This window comes from Grus americana, chromosome 1 (genome assembly GCF_028858705.1).
Source record: "Grus americana isolate bGruAme1 chromosome 1, bGruAme1.mat, whole genome shotgun sequence".
Classification (NCBI taxonomy): Eukaryota; Metazoa; Chordata; class Aves; order Gruiformes; family Gruidae; genus Grus; species Grus americana.
Window position 1 is genome coordinate 77,864,295 of NC_072852.1, and position 18,051 is coordinate 77,882,345.

The window sequence follows — 18,051 nt, forward strand, 5'->3', positions numbered from 1 at the left end:
ATTGGAATGGCAGTAGGAGACCTGGGCTCCACTCTTTCTACATTGTCTGCAGCAGCTCCGTTATGACTTGGTGGTGTCTATTTCTTACTTAAACCTGGCAGACTTAAACATCTGAATGCTTTTATGGCAGCTACTATCTTCACTGTACCTTCCCCTCATGGACTGGGTTTTTTATCTGACTGTGGGCTCTGAGTTCCAGACTTTCTTTTACTCTGAGGTCTGTAGTGCTTATTACCGAAGTGCTTGTCTTGGCAGGCTCCTCTGGTGCTCAAAGCAACAAGTAGAATAATTTTCAACATATGACTTGTCTGGAAACCATTGAGAAAACTTCTTTGTATTTTGCAGTGTCTGCTTGTATAGTGAGATAGTTCATTTTCAATACACTGCCCTGGATGCAGGCAGGACACAGGAAAGGTAGAAGTGGGCATGAGCAGCCTCAGTATATGGTACTCTGAAAACTGTGTTGTGTGTTCAGGTTAAAGTTTCTGGTCTGGAGCGCTGCCTGTCCCTGCATTGGTCCTGTGCTCTGTTCAACTGAAAACTAGTATTTACTAGAAAACCCTCAACGTGTGTGTTGCAAATATAGTTGCTATATATGAGTGTTTTTCAGGGTTTTCCTTGTCTTTTTGGGTGACATCTGGGCAACTCCAGCTATTAGGCATGTGCACTTTTTGTGGTTTGCAGGATCTTTTATCTCCACTTATTCTTCCTGTAGAATAATATTGCACAAGCAAAAAAGTTGCTTTTTTTGAATTGCAAGTCATAGCTGTAGCCTCCTTTCCATCTGCGTGAAGTTGGTTTGTTGAGCTCTGTTCTATCAGCTGGAGAAGACAGTGCCTTTCTGTTACTACTTGTGCTCACCTGCCATCGCTGCCTTCAGAAGTAAGTCTGTTACTCTGTACTTCTGTTGACCTGTTCAGAAGAACAAGCAACATCAAATGTTTTCATATTTGCACAGTAGACTGCTTTTGGTGGTGGTTGTTAACCTTTTCATGCCTTTGGAAAGCGGGGCGAAGGATATGGGGAAAGCAGTAAGCTGAAGCAGGTAAAACTGCTTGGGCTGTTAATTAATTGAGGGGTTTTCATTCAGGTACTGACAAATGAAGCGTCAAACCATGAGAAGGAAGTGGAAAGAAGTTGGTGGAGGGATGGAAACCAGCTCAGTTGTAAAATGCATTGCCACAAGCTGCAGTTGTGACTTTTTTTAATGCTGAGTGTTCTGCTTGATAAAATTTGCACAGTTCGATTTGTGTGTGGGATCAGAGAGAGAGCTTATAGGAGGCAGTAAACAGAAGTGCTGTTTTCTCCTTGATTTCTTCATGATGGAAAAGACAAGAATTGAATGAGTGGACTAGGCATCTCTATTCCAGAGTAATGTTATTAAGCTCTGCTTCTGACAGCTTCTGCTGTCTCTCCCTTTGTAATTTGCTTTGGCCAGACCTATCAAACATGGATACCTTAAGTAGTGAGCTGATTCTGGTCTCTGGAGTTGCTTTTGGAGTCTTATTGGTGCTTGGCATCTTGTGGAAATCAACCTGCTTCCTTGGGTTCTCGGACTGAGTTCCTGGACTGCGAACGTGCTGTTTCCTACCTGCCCGTCATATTTGGTTGTAGGAGTACACAGAAGCTTTGAAGAGTACTAAGCATTATATAGTAGAATACAGTATTTCATGGAGAATTGATGGCAGGAAATTTAAAATACCTTGCAGGTTTTCTATTGGGGGTGGATACAGGCCAGAAGTCTCCTTCAGTCCTTTCTTCTTGTCAGATTTTTTCTTCCTCTCTGTTGTCATCAGGCGGATTTGACTCCACATTCTTCTTTCAGGTGGAAGTTGTCCTGGTGCTCTTGCAGTATGCTTGGGCGAACATAATCCTCCACCATTGCTTCATGGGAAGAAATGACCTTTTGTATGTTGTGATGGAATTGTAACTGGGGGAGGCTGAGGAAGGACATATTCCCTGTTTCCAAGTAGAATTTGTGTGCAGCAGGAGTGTAGCTTTTCCTCGTTGCTTTTAGGGTCCTTTCAAGCTGCAGTTATTGCCTGTGATATTTGAGGCAGCAGCCTGGCTTTTCCCTGTAAAAAAAATCTGGGATTGAAGCCATCTGTTTACAAGCTTAGGACAACACAAGTGCCAAAGGTATGCCCACTTCATATCCTGGAATGTAGAAGCTGTGTAGTTTTGGACTGTATTATGTTAGTGCTTAGGAGAGCTGGGTAAGGGGTAGGTGCTTTAGAGATTGTTTTATTTTTGCCTTAGAAATAAAATACACACAAGGGCCTGGGACCCTCTTTACCTGAAACATTTTCCCATTTATGAACAAGTCTGTGCAAAATCTAGTGCAAGGGGCAGGAAATAGGGGAGAAAAATCTCACATCCATGAAGTGAATGGATACACGATGTGAAGTTGCGGGGTCTTGCTCCCAGCCAGGTGCTGGTTCCAGACCTCAGGGTGCACAGAGGGCCTAAGCGACACCGAGCTGTAACAGCCAGCGTGTGTCCTGAGAATACTGCAGCACATTATGCCTAACAAGTGCAGCTTCTTCACCTCTCTTTGCTCATCTGCGTGAAGAGGAGTGTTGTTCTGTTTCGGGCAGGGAGGACAAAATGTCAGAACTGTTTGCTGGGAGCTGCTTAAAAATATACTTATGCCTGTCAGGCATGAGGAAATGTGATTAAAAATTATGCCATTTTCAAAGCTACCAGTTGCTGCTGTAAGGTCAATGCAGGGGTGACTGAAGCAGAGCTGACAGGGTCATTTTGTAAATACTTTAAAACACCATTCTTGTTCACACTCTTATTTCTGCTTTTTTTTTCTTTTTTTTTTTTTTTCTCCCCAGCATTAGTGTTTGTGTGCCTACACAGTGAAAATTAACTATATTTTTTTCCTTTCTTATCTCGTTGGTTTTCAGGCACACTGTGTCCCCACTCTGTGCCATACTGTGGCTTCTGCAACCACCAGTGCTAGCAAAAGGGAAGTGGTGAGTGGCAGCTAGGGGTGGAGGCCAAGTCTGGAATGCCCCTTTCCTGACAGCATGGATGCCTGCCTGATAAAGACAGCTGCACAAGTTAAGCTTGAAATAATAAAGAAACAAGAAACAGGGACTTACAGAAAAAATGATGAATCCCAAGTTTGACTTTTAGCTTTAGCTTTCTATCTCTCTGTCAGCTTCTGTCAAAGTCTGCATCTTGCTTTTCTGCCTTGCAGAACGTATTTTGAAGGATTCCTATTTAAGTATTTACTAAGTGGGTGTTAGACCTGTTGCATGAGCTGAGCAGAAAGGGACTAAAACAGCCAGGGAGCCGAATGCTGAGATGAATTCTGGCTTGGTGCTTTGGTAGCTGTGAGGCTTGAATGGGATCAGTACAACTGCTGGAAAGAAGACCCGAATGTTAAATACAAGGGCTCTGTGTTGGTACTGTGGGCTGATCTTGGCTTTTATCACTCCCTATTTCTGCGGAGGCAGCTGCGGGTAAACTCTGGCTTTGTCAGCTTTTATCAGAGCCAGATTAATACCTGAGGGGGGGATCTATCTGTTCAGTTACGTCAGCAGCGCAGCAGCAGCAGCCGTAGCCAGCCCTGGTCTGCTGGCTGTTGTGTTGCCCAGCGCGGGCAGCGGCTGGGTGAGGGCAGGATCCCGTTCCTCCTCGGCAGCACCAGCGCTGCGTTCGCGGGACCCTGCAGGGAGCTGGAGCAGAAAACTGTTTCAGCACACAGCAACTTAATTTCATAGGATTCAGCTTTCTTGCTGATGAGCCACGTAACTGGCTAAAGATCTGTCTGCTTAGTAATTGCAGACTCTCATTTTGTTTGATTTGGTGTTCGGTTGCTAGTGCTGGTCATGTTGAAAGCTGCTGGCGGCCGCTGCGGTCTGTTCAGTGCTCTTCTCTCCCAAGCTGCTGCTTCTCTGCCTGTTCCCGTTCTGCCTCAGCGCACCCTTCCTCTTTTCAGGGGGGCTGGTACATGTGCAGGGCTTGGCCAGGGTACCTGTTCTGTGTTGTTATTGGCAATCTCAACACAGGTGTTGTCCACCAAAAAATGCGAAGTCTTTTTTCACCAAAATTTTAAAAAAAGCCAAAAACTCAATAGAAGGATAAGAATTTTCATGGGAGAAAACCTGAAAGTAGTATTTCACCCTCATAAACAAAACAAAGCAAAACTCCAGCTTCTCATAAATGTTTCTCGCTGGCTCCAGTGCTGGATATGCTGCTACCATGCTAGATCCATATTTTACCCCTGGCAAAAGAAAAGGGGAGATCTTTTTTTCTGGCAGTCACAGAATAGACCACTCATCTGTGTAAGTTTAACACGTCCATCATATAAGCAAGCGTGGCCTGCTCTTTGCAACTTAACAAAAGGATTATTACAGCCCTTTCCTAAAAGTTATCTTTAGCTTTGCTCTTTCCTTTTTTTAGGTATTTCCATTTCTTTAAGTGACAGAGCCAGGCTGTTGTGAGTGCCTTGTCTGCCTACTGAGGCATATAAATAATTTCTTTTATTACCACAGTTCTGCTTTGAACACAGTCCCTTGATACAGTGCCTTTATGTGGATTTGATCAAGTCTTTGCCTTTGATCTGCTTGTGATTATAATTCTCTATTATAATTAATGGAGGCTTTGTCTTTCTCCTGCAGTCTCTATCAAAATATCTTGGAGCCTTTTGTAAATGTTAAGCAATTAGTAATGCAGTAGCAGACTGGTGAGTTGTTTGTGGTGGATGTCTCTAGAAAAAGAGACAAAGAATCTCAGTGTATCAGCATGCACTATGTTTGGGGCTGGTTTGAAATCTTTCAGTACAACAGGTTTTCTTGGAAAATACCAGTTTTTGTAAAACTTTTTTTTTTAAACATTCCTAGAAGGTTTACAGTTTAGAAGATGACTTTTCCTGAAAGAGTTTTAGGTGTCAGGTGGAAATTCGGCGTATGTTGGTCTATAATGGGCAAACAGAGGAGCAGGTTAAGAGATAGACACTGCAAGGTCTTTACCCACCAGGGACCTGTTGCCTTTTGGTCTGACACCTCATGTGGGAGGTGGGAGCTCCAGCAGATTCTTGATCTTTTACGCAAGGGTTGGCTGCCTCCTCAAGGGGTTTTGTCCCATGGCCACGTCTCACTTGAGGTGGGAGTGAATGAGGGTCATGTCACTGGTCTGAATGAGGTAGAGATGGTCTTGAGTATGGACTTTCTATTTTGCATGTGATTATCTGAACTCTTAGGATATGAGTTGCAGGCAGGTGAGTCACTGTCTGAAAAAGTGCAGCTGGTCAGGGGTTTGTCTCTGGGAAGAGCAAGGAAACTTGGGAAGCAGTAAGACGCTGGGGGCAGGAAGACAGCTTCCTGTGCAGTTCGAGTTACACGGTCATCGCACATTTCCCGTCTATGTGGTGCTCCGACCAAAGAGGATGACAAAGTTACTTGAACGAATCATCTGTAGTGGAGCCAAGGGTAACAAAGCAGTCTAATAGCTTCCAAAGTAAGGGTTTAATCACGAGATGAAAGTACATCATGTCAAAGTTGTGGTCAGGCAGTGCTGCGGAGCCAGCTTGGCGCTGGCTGAATGCGAAGGAAAGCACCGTATCCAGAAACCTGTGATTAGCGTCACAACAGCTGCTGCTTTCTGTGGGGTGGGATTCAGCCTTGCAGTCAGAAATAACTAGAGCTAAAATTAAGTAGCATTTGCCATCTGTTTTTGTAAGAGGCAGAGGCTTGTGGTCAATTTTTTAATAACAAGGCAGTGAATGGTAAAGACTTAAGAGGTGAACTGTGCTATTGTTGATATCTTTTAAAGTTACACTATAATTATTAAGAGTGAATGTAGAAAGGATCAAATTGTTGACATCAGCTTTGCTCTTCCTTATAAAAAGGAGAAAGTGGGGACATCTCTTCTTTTTATAGCACTCCTGCTGACTTTAAAGGCCATTTCCTGACTTGTGAGAAATCCTTGACAGCTCTGGTGTCACTTCAACCTTCTGCAGCTAATTGCTCCCGTTCTGTGCATTTTGCATGTAATCCCATGCACAGAGACAGCCTGCCCGGCTTATGGATGTAGCGCTGTACAACATGTGTGTATGCGATCCGCTCATTATATATTAATTTGTTTGAAAGGCCAGCACAGCTTCCAGTGTTGACTAAATCATGTTGACTGCTGACACTGCCAGGAGTTTATTAAAACACCGGAGGGCTGCCAGGAACCCTTGTTGCTTTCTTGGGGACTGATAGAGAAGTGACCTTTTACTCATGAATTTAAATTTCTGGTTTAGGGAAATACTCAGGTTTTTTGCTGAATGCTTTGGCCGCTTGCCCGTCTGTTGTTACATTAGGATTTTGCTAGTGCTGGCTGATGGCGTACTGAAGCGGTTTGGAGGACTAGTCCTGCCTGTTAATTGGGGATCTGCTCAGAGAGGAGATTTCCAGCCGGAAGGGAGGGAGGTTATAGCAGACATCTGGGAGAAATCATAGCTAATTCTGCCAGATACCTTTCCAAGGCATCATCTTTCTGTGCCTGTAGGTACACCTGACTTGTCCTGTGTGAGTTCACAGCTGAATCATTTAGACCATTGGCAAATTTTATGTTAAGGCTGTATGTAACCAGAGTCTGCGTTTTGAGTCAAGGTGGGGGCAAACCCTTTTCGTGGGCAGGAGAGCACTCCCTGGATGTTGGGGCTGCTCATATGAGTTCTGTGGGCACATCTGAGGGAGACCTCTGCCATGGTGTGACAGTGGGAGCAACAGATACAGGAAAGGTTCTGCTGGGGACCAGCCTGGACTAAGTGATGCTACTCCAGCCTGTACTCAATTTCCTACCCCTTCCTGTCTTCCCCTACTGCACGTTTCCTCTGACCAATCTATGAAATGATCAGGTTTTAGAGAAAGACGTTTTACACAGATCTCATTTAGAGAGCCAAGAACACACAGGGGAGATATTTCTTGTGGGGAAAGGAAAGGGAAAAGAAGGGACCTGTGAATGGGCAAGGAGCAGTAATACCTCATGTAGGACCTACCATAACTATAACCTGTTGTGCAAGTGCAGCTCTGCTCTACCAGTAAAATGCCCTCTTGCATGAATGGCTCATTTGATGTCAGGATCTGGTATAAATCTTACAGCAAAGCCGCTGTTGCTGATGCAAAGTCGAGGAGGTCGGCGTTTGGCAATCGATTAATATCTATAATCTTTTACAGTACCTTTGGCTTTGTGAAAGCATGGGCTGAAAGCCGTTCTTTGTTGTAAATTTGCATTAAAACACCTATCAGTTTCTTCTCAGAGATGTACCTGTTGCTCCATCCTGACTATTATTTTAACTGTCTCCACTTGCTCGTTTGTGGGTTCTCTGTTTTTTTCCAGCATTGTGGCTCAGTTTCCTTTTCCTGCTTCTGTTTCTTTGCTCAACAGTGATAAGTAAATACTGGGGGCAGTGAGCAGGAGAAAAGTCCTCAGCATTTGTTAAAGCACAGTGTGAAAGGGTTCTGGAGTGCAGCAGGTGTTGGGAATACCCTGGCAAATTTATGTTCCTGAGCGCAGTTGCTTCTCTGCATGCTGGCTGTTGCTCTGTGAACCTGTGTGTTCCTGGGGCAAGCTGTCGTGACGGGGAACCCGACTGTGCTTTGGCCAGAGGGTAGAGATGACTTTCTCAGGAAGCTCCTTGCAGAGAAAATGCCATCTTTGAGGTGCCCGCTCGTAGGCGGCCAGCAGCAGTCCAAGGGAGGCACTTGGCTATCTGCAGAAGCGGCAGGGATATAGGGAGGGATTCCTGGCTGGGAATCCATGGCCAAGCGCTGTGTCCTTCCTCCTGGCCACCCCCCCGCCTCGGCAGCTGGGAGGCTATCTTAGTGCCTCCTCCTGTGTCACCATGCCCGAATTAACGTAGGTTTGGCAGTCTCGAGGTGGCAGCCCCTTATCCAGTTGCTGCTGCTTCTTCAGCATTCAGACGGCCTATGCGGTTCATCTGCGACCTGTTTGTGCTGCTGGGGCCGGGATGGCAGGGCTCCTCTGTAAGAGGCGCAAAAAAGGAGGTAGGAAATATTACGTTTTTAGGAAGAATCTTGTCCTAAGCTGTCTGCCTAGGACCTGCTGTACGGGCTTTCTGTAATCAGGGCTCCCCCTGGGCAGCGGGCTTTGGGAGGCTTTCTGCTGACATAGCCGTGCTTTGCCGGTAGCAGTAGGAAAGGATGTTTTGGTCCTGTGGGATCTGGCCCGGCCGCACTGGATCTGAAGGCAAGCGTAAGGGTTTTATGTGGCTCTTCATGTTGTGAGGGATGGGGGCTTAATACAAAAATTTGTATTAATGTTTTCTTTCAGTTTAGTAACTCAGAAAACAAGCTCAGAAACAAGGTATTTTTGCTAGGAAGAGTGGAGATCATTTTTATGTTAAAAAATAAAGCAAGTGTATCATCTTAATTGAACTTTTGGGAATAAAACTAGTTTAGCTGCATTTAAAAGTTTTTCTGGTTTGAAATGTAGGCAGCATTTTGTTTATATAGCATCCACTGAAGACAATACCATGTATTCACTGCCCAGAGGAACTTAGCAGCTCTCCTCTGCATTTGCAGAGTATTAGGAACAGAGATGTCCTGACCTTATTGAACGCTTGGCATTCCCAGAATGACAGCAATGCTATAATAATGAAAAGAGCGTTACATCTAGAGATAAGGCTGGTACTTCCAAAAGGAGTCTGATTTAAGTGGAATTTGGGTGTTTATAGTCCTAGCAGGGTTTTTAAAAATCTTACTCATAATGTCCAGTTTCCACATGATTTTTCTTGTGCCTCCTGGTGGCTATATTCCTACTGGCATCACAGTGTAGGAGCTGCTCAGGTGAGAAAGCTGGAGTTGGGCGTAATGCAAGCAGGGCTGGCTAAGGCATGCTGTTAGAGCTGTTTTGGTCTGTTGCATGAGGCCTCTTAGCTCCTTGACTTCTGTTTGGAGAGTTTTCCAAGAAAATGAGAATGAATCCAGAAAAGGGCTAATTTAAGAGTTTCTTTGATAACAACATTTATTCAGGAGGATAAATCTCAGCCTGCAGACATTGTATTCTGTTTGCAGCTGAGAATTCTGTTCTCTTCCCTTCCCTTTGCAGAAGGTGCGCAATACAGAAAGCAAGGTGGGCTTACTGCTCGCAGCCCCAGGCTTTGTGCCTTGTTAGCTGTAACCAGCTGCTCTAATGTGGTTCGTAAGCCATAAGATCTCAGAATACGAGACTGGTGTTTGTTGCTTGCAGAACATAAGAACAGCATTTCATAATTGAGGATTTTAGTCATGTTCAGTATCATGCTGTGAGCCAGAATTAACTAACGTCTTGGAACTGCAATTCAGAAATCTGGTAACGTGTTTTAAGCACCTATGTCAAGTATCCATGAGAGGAGTAGTGGGGATTATCGTATATTCTTCTTCCCTGTCCTCCTCAGGGGCAATAGGATCTCTGTGATTTCCCCTTCTATCAAACAGGAGAAAAGCAAGTACTGACGCAGCATTTTGTAACCTTTGCAGGCTGCATGTAAATGATTAGCCTGTGGTTTGATTTTTTCCAATGGGAAAGGGGAATAGCAACTGTTCTTGAAGGAAGTGCTTGTTGGGATACTGTGACTATTAGTTGAATGTTCCTCCTTTTCTTTCCCCAGAAAAGTTTGTCTAGCAGAGCTTATTTATTTGGAAGTCCTTGCTTTTCCCTGAAAAGAGTGTGGGACTTGGACCTCTCCCAAAGGAGACTGCAATACCACAAAAGCTGCCACAAATGATCTTAGCCCACGCTAACACAGAACTGTCACTGAATAGATGGGGCTGTTACGGTGTCTTTGTATCTCCTGTTTCAAATGCCTGTATATCAATAGCTTGGCTTATAATAAATAATCATTACTGAGTTTAGAGGGAGATGTGCCTTGGAGAGTGTAAAAGTGTTACAGCATTGTGAGTGCTTTTCTTACTGTCAAGGTCTGTGAAGATACTGAAGAACTACTCGGTACTTGTCCTCAAGTTCAGTTCCTCCCATGTGGCAGGGCGTAAGGAAGTATTTTAATATCCATTTTATTGATGAAGGGTACTTTACTGACTTTCCCAAATGAAATGTAGGTTTAGGACAAAAGTTTGAAATCACAAATTCCAGATTCGTGTTCACCAGATCATGCTATATCTATTTTCAGCCAGCGGCAATGCTAGAATTAAATACATTTTCATCTTTATTTGGTAGGTCTCCCTGGGATTCTCTGAGGCTTTTAATAAGGCCAGTAGCAAGTTACAGTTCCTGGTGTTCTGAAGCTGGAAAAGGTGGTGATGAGTGGTGGTTGTGCTATCAGAAAAGGAGCTTGATTTTTCAGTTTGCTGTTTGCTGTAGATCTGGGCTGTCCTGCAGAAAAGCTCACACCCCGTCCGTCTGGAGAAACAAGCACTCTGAGGTTGCTGTTACCACAGAATTGGGTTTCTTGCAAAATATTTTCAGCCAGTTGTGTGGTTGCTCAGTTTATTAGGAGCTATAAAAGGATGTTACTTTGATTTTATTTTCCACTGCGGCTGCAGTTCCATAAACTGTGGGCCTGTTTTGAAATGGATCTACCAGATGTTTTCTCTTATTACGAATACCCTCTTCAACCTCTACATATCTGCAAACTTTGCATTTATTACAGTCTTCCTTTCTGTTTTTTTCCCTCTAATCAGTGAGTGACCTCCAAGAAGAAGGTAAAAATGCTATCAATGCACCAATGAACCCAAGCACTGTGGACATCCATCCAGAAGACACACTATTAGGTAAAGTATTCATGCTACAGACCTCGATTAAGTGATTATTAATGAAGGTGGCCACTGTGACTCCCATATCCATTGCTTTACTGTTGAATGTAGATTGCTCAGTTGAAACTGAGAGAATTGGGCATGAGAATTGAGAACTGTTGCACGTCACACGTAGACTAGAAATTAGAAGGGCTGAAATGGAATTTGAAGAGCAGTGCTAGTTACATAGATACACTTGAACTAGGTAGTTCATGGGAAAATTGACTTGTTCAATGAATTGGCAGAGAACTTGAGTTCTTCTGTGATCATCCTTTTGCAAAGAATTAGATGGAAAATACTGCTGAATTTGTCTGCTTAAGATTAAGTTCAGTTCCATTAACTCTTTGGCCAAGTGCATCTCAGACATCCTCCTTTGGTAAGGAAGCGGTATCTTCTCTCTCTGTAGATGGGGAACTAAAGTGCAAAAGGACCAACCCACAGAAAGCCTGTAGCAAAAAAAAAAGTGTGTGTCATGGTTCCTGTGGAACCCTTTGTCTCAATGTACATACTACTCACTTGTTAACTAGTGGATGCCATGTTCCTCCTTGGGTTACTGCTACCACTTTGCAAGTGACAGTACAGCAAAATGGGACCTAATACTGAATGAACAGATGAGCATTTAGGCTGCTGAAAATAGTAATTAAGTGTGATTAGGATAGAAGTATGTAAAACAAATAAAGCTTTATAGAAAGAAGGTAAATATTCAAATTCCTGTTCTCTCCATTCTTCCCCCTTCCTGAGTCCCTACACGAGCAACAGCATAATTTAATAGCAAAAGGTGTTTAAAACTTGTTGGAATAAAACACTTTTTTCTTTCCTGGCCAACTGTCTCTTAATCTACAGAATTAGCTGAAGCAAGCTAGCATGGAGACAAATAATAAAACAGTAAAATAAGACCAAAAAAGTGTTAGTCACTTAGATTTTCTGATTAAAAGAGTAGTAGGAAATGCAAAGTACTGTTCTTCTGAGACATGGTTAAAGTGTTAATTGCTCTCTGTATATGTATGGATCAGGAGTGTCTCCAATGATTTCTTCTGGGTACCACTAAAGGTGTAGATGACTTTACAAGATGCAGGACCACTCTGAAGGCCTGTCATGCAAAGACATGACCACCAGTGAACTTTAAGGAAAGTTTTGCGGTGAATCACATACCATTATGGGTCAAATCTTGTTCAAGGTTTCAGTTAGCGGTATTTTGGGTGTGTAGTGGGTGTCACTGCCTTACGACTAGACTGCCTGACTCATCCTAGGCAGTAATGGGGAAGTAAAGGAACAGGGGGGAAAAAAAGCAGCAAAAGAATTTGTGGGGTTTTGCGGGTTTGCGGAAATTTGTCAACTATGTTCAGATAGCAGGGTCTCATTTTTTTTAATAAAGGGCCCTGGAAAATACTGAAGCCAAAAGTCTGTGTGAAGTCTAAGGTAACCAGTTAGATGGTATAGTCTGTCTTGTGTCTAGGATGTGCGAGTGTTGTGTTTCCCATCTGACCGCAGTGAAGTCCAGCGCTGCAGTAGGAAGTCACTGTAGGCTGATCATCGTCAGGTTTTAAAGGGTTCCTCTGTGCAGTGTGGCAATGGCCTGACCAATGGTCGTACCAAAACCCCTCCTTTGGTGTCATGCTGGAAGGAATTGAGAAATCAATAGGAAAACAGGATTCTGTATGGCCTGTCTAGACTGAGCTAAAGATAAATCCGTCAGCTTTATAAATAATTATTCTAGCTGAAGAAATGTGGATCTCCTCACGTAGCTGTGACACTGTCACCCATCCTTGTGTTCCTGTTGTGCAGTAACCGGGGTTTGCTCTCTACTGAAAGGAACAGATCTAACCTAGATCACAGCTACCACTTGGCTACTAAAGGAGCTAAAATGAAGGGTGCAGGGAGAGGTCTGCTACTTGAAAATAAGCACCAGAATTTAAAATACAAGACTTGCTCCAGCTGCTTCCTAAATACTGGTATCCATATCTACAGTAGCATATAAACATGCACGTGTCTGTACGTGCTGTTGCGAAGATAATTCTGCCAAAGGTTGATTGTTAGCCTTACTGAGCTCAAGTTGATTTTGCTACCAACATTTCTATATCAAATCATCCCTTCTAAAAATTAATCTTTATATTCACACCTCTTCTGGTTGTCCTGCTGGCCATTGGAGAGCATTTCTCACATCTCCCCATCTCCCAGCAGTAGAAGACTGTACACCTAAGAAATCTATTTTATGTTCTTCCCCCGTGCACAAGTACAACTGACATAAATTGGGGTCAATTTCATTCTCCAGCTTAACCAGAGGTGAAGGAGTGCGTGCACTCGGGGCCGCAGGCATGGCCAAGTTTCAGGGAACCAGACAGCAGAGGCACAGACTGACAGCCCAAGTTGCACTGACTGCACTGCTGTAAGCTTGCTGTACTCTTCGAGATGGTGTAATCTCAGACAGGTGTTTTCAAATAGAAATTAAATGCAAATTGAGGAGAGGAAGAAAAGTAGCTGACTGCACTTTTTGGCATGTTAATATTAACAGGGTATAGAGGACGGTGATTTTCCTGAAGTGTTCTGCATACAGCAGGGTCTGAGCTGGGGAAGGCCAGTGGAAACAGTCTTATTTTGGGGAAGTTAGGTCTGTGTTATCTTTCTGTGTGTCTCTTAAAAATGAGTAACACTTTGATCATCGGATATTCCCTTGCTAAGATGATGACCAGGCACTGCCATGTCTTGATCAGCTGACAGGCCACTTCATGATTAGGAGTTGTTGCAGTATTTCAGCAGTGTACATTTGAAGTGGATCTCACTAAAGTTTCCCATTTTACTTGGACAGAGGAGAATGAGGAACGCACTATGATTGATCCTAACTCAAAAGAAGACCCCAAGTTCAAAGAACTGATCAAGGTAGGAAATCATTATTTTGTCCTTCTTCAAGCCTTTAACTAGTGAGCCAGAGTTATTTACAAGCTGGTATCAAGAACACAGTTGAAGAATAAAAACTCTGAAGTATATCTGTGAAAACTGAGATCATCAACAAGGTAAGGCTAAAAGCAACAATGAGAGAGACAAGAAAAAGCTGAATGTCAGAGTGCTTGTGGTAGTCACAAAGTAAAACTCCATTGTCCATTTATATATGGAGCTTTATTTATATATATATCATATATATGTAATTATCATAGCGAGGATCAGTGCTTAGCTTGAATCTACCTGCAGTCACTGCGCATAAACCTAGGTTCCTTCTGTTTATGGAAACAGGGAAGGAGCTTTGGAAAGCATTAATGAGATTTCAGGAGAAGAAAAAGTAGGACTGAAATGAGCAAGGGCATGATAGGGAACAACAAGGAGACCTCTGGTGTTATAGGAAAGTTGGAAATGAGATTCTTCTTGCCCTATATTCTGGTTTGTTGTGGTTTTTTGTTTGGTTGGGGGGTTTGGAGGGGTTTTTTTTGTTGTTTTTTGGTTTTTTTTTAAATCCTCAGTTTACCTGTGTGCTGAGGCAGGGGCCAGATTGTCTTGAATCTGCATTGTTGCTGGAGACACCTGCCCAAGGTGTTGATAATGGTGTTCCCAGCTGTGCCTCAGCAGCGCTCGTAGTTTCTGCCAGGTATGATGGAGGATTTGATCTTGAGGGACTAGTCTTTAGGAGAACGTTCTCTACCCAGTAAGTCGTTGAAGTTAACATAGTGAAAGCTTGAGCATGATGAGAAGGGATGGCGATTCTGAACTAATGCGATCTCTTTCCAAACAGCATTTGTTCTTGTGTTATACTTCCCGCTACACTTCCTCTTTATTATTTTAAAATCATTTAAAAAAATAATTTTTGTTAGAAACAACAATGCAGCTGTAGCTGGGTGGGCCTGAAAACTTTGGATAGTGTATACCATCTCCAGATAGGGGGTTGAGCCTGTGGCACATGCCTTTCAGGAAACCTTGTGCACCCCGGCTGTGCACAGATGCTTCACAGAATGCCTCGGCAAACTGCTGACCTGGTACATCTTTAATACAAGCCCATGGATCTGTTATTAACACTGCAATAACATGTTTGGGGTTACAAAACCACATCAAACTGAGTTTAGCAAGGAGCTGTGCTCAAATTTATTTGTTTTTCTAATTCACCTGGAATACATTGTGGGTTTAATTAAGTGAATTTGCACATTCTTTCTTTGTAAGTACCTACATTAATTCTCTCAAAAGGTACAGTGGTCTTGCACCACTCTTTCAAAATGTACTGTGGTTTCTTTGCTAGTGGAGCTGCAATATTATCATGAATAATTCAGCTGAAGCAGAGTCGTTGCAGTGAAGGAACAAGATGCACTCTGTGATGCAGGAGACTTGATACTGAAATCAGAATTGCTTTTAAATTGGGAATTTTGCTGTTGAATTCAATATGAATTGGTGAGTCTTCCCTGGATGTCGTAGTCTAGCAATGTTATATTTTCCAGTTTAAAAACCTGAAAACCTTCAGGAGGAGTGAAAATCAGAGCTTGAGCAGCACTCCAGAACTCCAGCACATTGCAGAATCAGGCTCTGGTTCACTACATCAGTTTACACTTGCATGAAGAGAGAGTAACTTATTACCAATTGAACTGGAGCAGCTGGTGCAGGGAGCAGCACGTAACTGGAGATTGTTTCCTTGGGATCATCCTCAGAGGAGAGATGTGTCCTGTAGAGTGCCTACTTGAAAATTATGTAATTTAGGTAATTGCTAATCATTTGCATACCTCTCAGCAGTTGAGAGTTTTCAGAGATTCAGCTAGAGAAACACTATGTTGGTGTGAATCTGTAAGGCAGGCAGAGGTTTGAATTATGTTGGCAAAACCTATTTTATGCCATGGAGTTTGGATAATGCAAAAAAATGAACAATTTATTCCTTGTTTTCTGTTCTTCAGTGGTTAATGACATTTTCCAAGAGCCCCAGTGCTGGTTGAGAACCATGCTAAGTGCTATACAGCAGCAGCCAGCAAAAGAGACTGCCTGCCCCCCAGAGCTTGAAATGAAAGATCTCCACGGACTAGCAAGGAGCGCGGAGTTGAATAGATGGAGGTTTTTATAGTTCAGAGTAGTTCTCTCTCTTTTCCCCTCAGAGAGGAATGTGTCAATAGCAACAATAGAGCCTCATGCCTTTTGAAATTTGGCAGTATGACTTAGTTTCATTGGTGCCAGCCCAAATCTCTTTCAACACCAGGGTTAGACGTGCCAATGGTCTGCCATCATTGATTTTGAGTGTTTCTGTTCTGTCAGTCACATGGAGTTGGGTAAATGGATCTCAGTGCAAAGAAGCAGCAGAGATATCTGTTGCTGACACTGCTTTAGTATCTCTTTGTCTCCACAAAATGTTGTTTTAATTTCTGCTAGCCTCATGCCATAGGAATTATAAGCACAGTGGATTGATCAGTGCAAGCTGGTGTGAGTGTTTGGAAGTGATTTTGACAGAGTCGTCGTAACTCGGGATAGGCAGATTGTATAGCATTGTGGTAATGCGGAGAGACCAGCAGAAAAAAAAAACCAACAAAAAGCCTCATTCCTCACTCTTATTAAAACAAATGTACGGTGAATCCCCTTGTTGAAGGCTCCTTAGTTGGGAATGCTAAAATACCTGCTGTAAGTCCTCTTGCACATGTGAAAACCATCAGGAACTAGAATTATGCCTCAAAGTGTGGTTTGTTATTGTGCTGGTTTTAGCTGGGATAGAGTTAATTTTCTTCATTATAGCTAGTATGGGGCTATGTTTTGGATTTGTGCTGAAAACAATGTTGATAATACAGAGATGTTTTTGTTATAATATAGAGATGTTTTCATCATTGCTGAGCAGTGCTTACACAGAGTTGAGGCCTTTTCTGCTCCTCACCCCACCCCACCAGCAAGGAGGCTGGGGGTGCACAAGGAGTTGGGAGGGGACACAGCCAGGACAGCTGACCCCAACTGACCAAAGGGATATTCCATACCATATGATGTCATGCTCAGCATATAAAGCTGGGGGAAGAAGGAGGAAGGGGGGGGACGTTCGGAGTGATGGCGTTTTGTCTTTCCAAGTAACTGCTACGTGTGATGGAGCCCTGCTTTCCTGGAGATGGCTGAACACCTGCCTGCCCATGGGAAGTAGGGAATGAATTCCTTGGTTTGCTTAGCTTTTTGTGTGCATCTTTTGCTTTACCTATTAAACTGTCTTTATCTCAACCCACGAGTTTTCTCACTTTTACCCTTCTGATTCTCTCCCCCATCCCACTGGGGGAGTGGGGAAGTGAGCGAGTGGCTTCATGGGGCTTAGCTGCCAGCTGGGGCAAAACCACGGCAGTTATCATCATTGACAGTATTCTAAAAATAGTTGGTCACAATTTGTCAATATGAAGTGTTCAACTTAGTTCCCTCTGTGACCAGCAGCCTTTTTTGCCTCGCTTCATTTGCTCTGTGTGTCATCAAACACAGTTTGGTACATGGCTGAACAGACCTGAAACTGAAAATTCAGATCAGGGAAAGAGAGATGAGTTATTTTATTTATAGATATGTATAAATAATTTATTCACAAAATAGTCTATTTCTGGTGTCTGAAATGTGTAAGCTTGTTTTACTCATTGTCCAATATTTGCCAAGTGACTAGTGCACAACTAACTTAAAGGAAGCATTTGAATTATAAGTTTGGGCTGTTTTGTGATCAAATACAGAGGTGTCCTGTAATACATTGTTTATTCTTCTGTATTTCAGAGTCAGGTTTCTAGACTATACGTTATTGTGAATCTATCTAAAATTCACTTTCCATTAATATGTAAAGTTCCATTAGTTGGTCAATGTCACTAACTGTAAAGAGCGTTTGGGGCTGCTTCTAGCTCTCTTTTGAATACTTTAAAAAAAAAAAAAAGGAGGCTGATTTACGTGTGCTTTCCTCGTTCTTCATGTGTGTTTCTTTGTGTATTGGGTGTAAAGGTGGAAGGAATCTTTTTTCCCCCTTCTGGTTCAGATGTGGTTGAGGGGTAAAAGCTTCAAAAGCTTCATTGCTGGTTGTCATCCTAAACATAATTAGAGTTAATAGGCTGTAGGAATTGAGTCAGAGACTTTGAAAAAATATTTTAACATTTCTCATAAGTGGCAGATTTCTTAGGATTTTCTCATGTGTTTGGTAGGAAAAGTATGAAGAAGAGCTTCTACTAATTGAATCCAAAATTTTAAAACAGCAGCTTGCAAGAATCGGGTCCCGTCTGAAAGTGCCTTGCCTTGACAAAAGACAGCAAGTCACAGTTGCAGGATGCTTTCCCTCCCTGCAAAAACTTATGTGAGATTGGCTGACACTGCAACAACTTTTGGCCTTTAAAGACTCATCTAAACTTTC

The 18,051-nt window shown here is 43.0% G+C and overlaps 1 protein-coding gene across 3 annotated transcripts in view; it reads left to right on the plus strand.

Moving 5' to 3' along the window:
• PARVB (parvin beta) overlaps positions 1–18,051 on the plus strand; it is a 72,279-nt gene that overhangs the window by 13,700 nt on the left and 40,528 nt on the right. Inside the window, exons 1-3 of one of the 3 annotated variants that reach the window (XM_054812597.1) lie at positions 774–882; positions 10,644–10,733; positions 13,561–13,631. In XM_054812597.1, coding sequence (XP_054668572.1) covers position 882; positions 10,644–10,733; positions 13,561–13,631 — 162 coding nt within the window. In that variant the 5' untranslated portion in view covers positions 774–881. Of the gene's footprint in view, positions 1–773; positions 883–7,840; positions 8,010–10,643; positions 10,734–13,560; positions 13,632–18,051 lie in introns of those variants that run through there. The other 2 variants (XM_054812587.1, XM_054812577.1) reach the window with 2 other exon arrangements.